Here is a 6,000-nt window from a genome sequence, read left to right as displayed (position 1 = left end):
TACATGGAAGGACATACATTTATTTTGTCAGGAACTATCTAATCACATGGGTGCCACAACTAATGTGCCAGTTTCAAAGACAAGGTAGAGATTCTGCAGCTTAAATATCATTACAAAATAATAGGTTACTGATCAGGTAGAGGTCCTGACCTCGAAAGCCAAAGGTAGAAACAAAAATAGGATGTTTTACAAAGGTGGAAATGTTTAATTCCAAGATAAGGCCACAGCTCAGAGCTGTCAGTTTTTTGTGTTTTAGTACATTCAAGAGGGAAACTGTGGTACCAAAAATTCAGTATAGTTCCAACAGCTTTATTACATAGACATAACTTTAAAAAGTAACGCGTTGTCCTTGTAGACAATGAAGGATATAAGTAGAGGAAGCTGAGTTCTTCAGAATTTGTTTATCAACAAAAGGCTATTGTTTGTCACTTTCAAATACTATTTATTCTCCAGAGCTGTTTTTCTTCAGCCCTAGACTGCCACCACAAATTCAATCATCTTAATGTAATCTTTATTTTAATATAGTGCCCAGAGAGTTCCACATCTGATTCAAAAATAGCTTGAGGCATGACCAAGGTTGTTAATTTCTTTTAAAGCTACATTTGATGAGAGCGGGACCAGGGAAAACATGCACGTGCCTGGCGTGTTACTGCGTGTCAAGGCCCATGGCCTGCTCCATGGCTCGAGTGTCCTCTGTGGGTGGTTTGGGCAGATCCAACATGGAGGACGAGGCATCCCTGGGATTCCCAGTAACCAACATCCAGTGGTTCCTTGGTTTCTCAACTCTGTGTGAATCCAGGTATGTGTGAGCTACGACCTCAGCCTCCTTTCCAAAATAGGTGCTGGAGCAAGAGAGAATCAATTGTGGTTTGAAATTGAATAACAACTCTCAATAAGCTGTTATTAATAATTTAATCTTGAAAGCACCTTAAGAAGCAGATTGCTAGATAAAGCCCTAGGGAATCTCTAAAATGGGACATGTTTGCAGGGAGGTTACACCTTATTTGGGCAAAGATTAGGCCGGTAGGATCCCATTAGAACTAAAGTCCTCTTGTAGGGGTAGGATTTGTATAAAAGAAGGGGCTCTAATAGGATTTTTCACACCATCGAAGTTCTATGTGGTGGTATTTCATCAGCAAAGGACATTTTCTGTATGTGCAGCCATACACTATCAATTGAGCTTCTTTGCTTATATTCATGGCCCCCAGCCCCAATCACAGCATTTTGTTGTACCCTGAAATACAATACCTTAAGAAAAGATGCCGGTGGGCTGCCAGTCCCCGATTTGTGTGACAGTGATTGATGAGAATTTTAGCATTTGCCTTAACAGATAAAGAAAATGTGTTATTAGCATTCTAAACATTTTTTTTTTTTTTTTGCTTTTAGGGAAAAGCTTACCTAAAAGCAAAAATTTGGGATTATACTATACATTTATTTCAATTTAGTAGAAAAAAATTATATATATTCACAGTCATGTGCCACTTCACAACATTTCATTTGGCAAAGGACCACCTATGCGACCGTGAGACCCTATTTTGACTGTACCTTTTCTGTGTTTAGATGCACAAATACTTACCACTGTGTTACAGTTACCTACAGTATTCAGTATAGTAACATCCTGTACAGGTTTGTACACCTAGGAACACGAGGCTATCCCGTGCAGCCTTGGTGTGTAGTAGGCTATGCCATCTGGGTTTGTGTAAGTACATTTATGATGTGTAAATCAAAGAAAATTATAGAGGCGAGTCTCAATTATTTTAAGAGGTTTATTTGCCAAGGTCAAAGATGCGTCCACCAAAAAGAACACAGGCCAACAGGAAAAATCGGTGGTCCATGCTTTTTCCCGAAGAGGGTCCGGGGACCTCAATATTTACAGTGAAAAGAGCGGGTACTGGGGGGAAGAGGAAGAAAGAAAGAACAACAACAACAAAAAAAGGAGGGTAAATAAAAGAGGCAAGCAGTTGCGTTCTTTTGAGTTTTCAGTCAGTGTTCACCAAATACACATTTTACATGTGAGAGGGCGGTGAGGAATAGTTACTTATGCATTCGTCTTGTGCTCGGTGAATCTGCGTTTTTACATAAGATGAAATAAACATGGGGCAGAGGGAGCATTCATATATGCCTTTGTCTCAGGTGAGCAGAAGGATGACTTTTTAGTTCTGTCCTTTGTCCCACACTGTGAAGATAAGCTACCACTTTACATTGTCAGGGTAACATTCCACATAACTGTTTTAAGGTAAAGATCTTCCCACAAGGAATTTCCTTGTGGGCAAATTGTGAGGGATGTATGTAGCTTTTAAAATATATATATATATATATATTTGTAGCTATCCTATTTAAGAGCAAAATGGGAGGCAGGTTTGCGTGACCCCATTCCCAGCCTGACTTTCCCTTTGACATAGTGAGTTTAGGTCCCAAGATTCATTTTCCTTTCACAATGTCCACACAGTGACAAAATCATTGTCAGGGTGACCACGATTGCCTAATGATGCATTTCTCAGAACTTATCCCCATCATTGAGTGACACATGACTGTACATATATTTATACACACACAGACACAGAAAAATTTAGATGCCAAACCATAATGGATGGATGAAATACATTATTGTAGATATCTGTATGATGAAATCATCACTCAAAGTTATATTGGAGAAGATCTTTGCCGCACAAGATATGGTCAATGGTGTTATTTAATGGAAAAAAAGAAGTATCTTCATGGTGTCCTATCTTGTAAAAAGAAATGATAAGCAGTGGCTTTCTCTGGAAATGGAACTACTGGTAATTTTCATATTATTTTTTTGCTTTCCTGACTTTTCATAAGTGAACATATGTTTATAATCAGGAAAAATATATATTATTTCAAAATCCTGACTCATGTAAGTTAAAAGCTGTGTAAGAAAGAAAAGGCAGCCCTGCCATCCAGGGGTTGGCCTGGCACTGACAAGTAGGCCTTAGTGTTCTCCTGGGAACAGAATCAACTTCACAGAATGTCCACATCAGACAAGGCTACTCTGTGATCATGAGGGGTCAAAACAAAAACAAGAGCACTCTATCATCATATCTGAACACACACAAAACACAAACATTGGCTAAGCCACTAAATACCAAACACCGGCCTCTCCCAGCTAATATGAGCGACTGACTGCTGCTTCTTTACTAATGACAGCTTTGTCCTCACTCTAGTCTGGCCCTCCCTAGAGATAAGATTTATTGAGATAACCAATGGTAGAATTATCCCCCACTTCCTGACAGCATCCAGTCCAGAGCAAAGCCTCACTTCTCGGGATTCTCTCCAACACCACCCAACCAAAGCCCAAATTCTATAAGCATCCTAACACCCTCTTTCATGCTTCCCCATGGTGTGTGTTCTCCCTCACTGCAATAAGTAATCTACCCAACCTGTTAAACCACAGTTGTTCCTGGTGGTCTCTCTAGCCAGAGGTCATTGACATGTGCAAGGTAGCTCAGACAGGTTTGGGGTTTCCCATTGGCAGATGTGTAACCATGTCTCAGTGAGGCCTGGGGAGACTTTCCTGAAGCCATAAGATGAATCAGTAATGGAGAAAAGAACTCCTGGTGCCTGGAACACTGACTGCTCCCTTAACCTCTTAAAAAACCAGCAACAATAACAATATAACAACAACAGTCATGACAACAAGAAACACTCGTGGGTGGCTTCCGTGAGCCAGGCACTTTTCAAATTAGCACTCTAAATGTACTAACCATTTAGTCTTCACAAAACCTCACGAGGTAGGTACTATTAACACCCCAAATTTAGATAGGGAAACTGAGGCACTGGCAGTTTAAACTGTGGAACTAGAAGGCAATTCTCAGAAGAGCAAAGCTTAGCAAAGGACATCTAAAGAGAATAATTTGTAAAGCCTGTTTCATTGTAGATAATATATATGTCCTCCACGCTCAGAGAAAGAACCTTGTGAAGTCAGGGTCCACCTGGCAGAGGTGAGGGACAGGCATGCTGCATCGGGTGGACTCAGTGGCCTGCAACTGCGGCCACTTCCTGGCCAGTAGCAAGTGAACCCTGGCCATGCTTGCTACTAATTCCATAGTCAACACAGTGGCTACCAACACATCTTCATTCTGTCTGCTGGATGCCTCGTGAGCAGGAAAGCCTCTGGCCCTTGAAATAGGGAGGCCTACTCTGTGCCCACAAGACCTCCCACCTTCCCGTCAGGACCATGCCTCAGGCTCCAGTCCCATGGGTCCCAGCATCCGGAGAAAATGTCGCACAGTGACAATGAGAATGATGCCGTCCTGCAGGACCACTGCATTGACTATGTGGCTACCCTGCTGTCTCCTTGGCTTCTCCAAGACTCCCTAAGCTCTTTTTCTTTTTATTTATTTATTTATTTATTTATTTATTTTTTTTTGAGACACGGTCTCACTGTTGATCAGGCTGGAGTCCAGTGGCACAATCACAGCTCACAGCAGCGTCGACCTCCCAGGCTCAGGTGATCCTCCCACCTCAACCTCTCGAGTAGCTGGGACTACAGGTGCTCACCACCACACTTGGCTAATATTTATTTATTTATTCATTTATTTATTTATTTTGAGACAGAGTCTCACTCTGTCACCCAGGCTGGAGTGCGATGGTACAATCTTGGCTCACTGCAACCTCTGCCTCCTGGGTACAAAAGATTCTCATGCCTCAGCCACCTGAGTAGCTTGGATTACAGGTGTGTGCCACCACACCCGGCTAATTTTTGTATTTTTTGTAGAGACAGGGGTTTTGCCATGTTGCCCAGGCTGGTCTTGAACCCCTGGCCCCAAGAGATCCGCCCGCCTTAGCCTCCCAAAGTGCTGGGATTGCAGGCGTGAGCCACCACACCTGGGCTCAAAGTCCTTAAAAAATAGTACTTAGCGGAGGCCTTAGCGAAAACAGTGCGAAGGAAGCAGTGTCACAACGCTCATGATCGCACATCAGTGGTTCTTATCCTGATGACAGGGGCAGGGCCTGAGCTTTTTAGAAAGTTCCTCAGGCGATTCTAACGTGCAGCCAGAGGTGAGAAACTCTAGTGCAGGATGCTGCCATGGGGTAGATTAGTACCTCCCAAACTTGCGTTACAAACGGAAAAGAGACAGAAAGTCATAAGGCATTTGAGCTATAAGTCTGTGTGTTATAAATGGAAAAAAAAAAAGACAGAAAAGGGAGAGAAAGTCATAAGGCATTTGAGCTATAAGTCTGTGTCTTACAGACAGGAATAAATTGCATCCATTTCATAGCCTAGGCACCCATGTCTTCCCGATGCTGCACTCACCGGGACGGGGAAGCCTTCATATTCCAGGCGTAACTGGGGGTCAGGGAAGGCAGCCTGCCAGCAGTTCATATGGGAGACCTCATCTGTTAGGTACACTTCCTGGAGCCAAGACCTCTTAGACGATTTCAGGAGGGTCCTGTGGTCACTTGATAAATACAACTGAAAATGACAGTAAGCAGATGCACTAAGTCAGAGCTCTGTGAAAAGCTGGAGAATAAAGAAGCAATTGACTGGCTGGACGGCAAGCACATTCAAAGCAGTTCTCAAAAACTCTGTTCTTACTGATTGTATGAGAAAGCACAATTTTCCTCTACCTTAGATATGCCATCTGGCATGCTGAGACCAAGACACACACACACACCTACACACACTCACATCTCCAACTACTTTTCCTTCCTCTGAATACCAAACTCAATCTTCCTCTCTCCTTCCTACTCCCTGTCCCCTGTTCCCCTTCAGGATATAGGAACTGGACCAATGGGTTTGTTTTGTTTTGAGACAGGGTCTCATTCTGTTGCCCAGGCTGGAGCGCAGTGGCAATCATGGTTCACTGCAGCCTCCAACTCCTGGGCTCAAGTGATCCTCCCACCTCAGCCTCCCGAGTAGCTGGGACTGCAGGTGCACACTGCCATGCCCAGCTGATTTTTTTTTTATTTGTTGTAGAGCTAGGATCCCACTGTTTCCCAAGCTGGTCTTGAACTCCTGGTCTCAAGCAATCCTCC

At 43.2% G+C, this 6,000-nt stretch overlaps 1 protein-coding gene across 6 annotated transcripts in view; it reads right to left on the bottom strand.

Moving 5' to 3' along the window:
• The window catches only part of CFAP161 (cilia and flagella associated protein 161), a 57,675-nt gene continuing 51,675 nt past the window's right edge, over nucleotides 1-6,000 (bottom strand). For 4 of the 6 annotated variants that reach the window (XM_063794270.1, XM_054667085.2, XM_063794269.1 and 1 more), the window contains 3 exons: nucleotides 5,279-5,437; nucleotides 1,249-1,322; nucleotides 1-842 (listed from right to left, as the gene is read on the bottom strand). In XM_063794270.1, coding sequence (XP_063650340.1) covers nucleotides 647-842; nucleotides 1,249-1,322; nucleotides 5,279-5,437 — 429 coding nt within the window. In that variant the 3' untranslated portion in view covers nucleotides 1-646. Of the gene's footprint in view, nucleotides 843-1,248; nucleotides 1,323-1,357; nucleotides 1,892-5,278; nucleotides 5,438-6,000 lie in introns of those variants that run through there. The other 2 variants (XM_063794271.1, XM_024349319.3) reach the window with 2 other exon arrangements.

This window comes from Pan troglodytes, chromosome 16 (assembly GCF_028858775.2).
Source record: "Pan troglodytes isolate AG18354 chromosome 16, NHGRI_mPanTro3-v2.0_pri, whole genome shotgun sequence".
Taxonomy (NCBI): domain Eukaryota; kingdom Metazoa; phylum Chordata; class Mammalia; order Primates; family Hominidae; genus Pan; species Pan troglodytes.
Note: the sequence above shows the minus strand (reverse complement) of the source record. Positions and strands in the feature narration are given on the sequence as shown.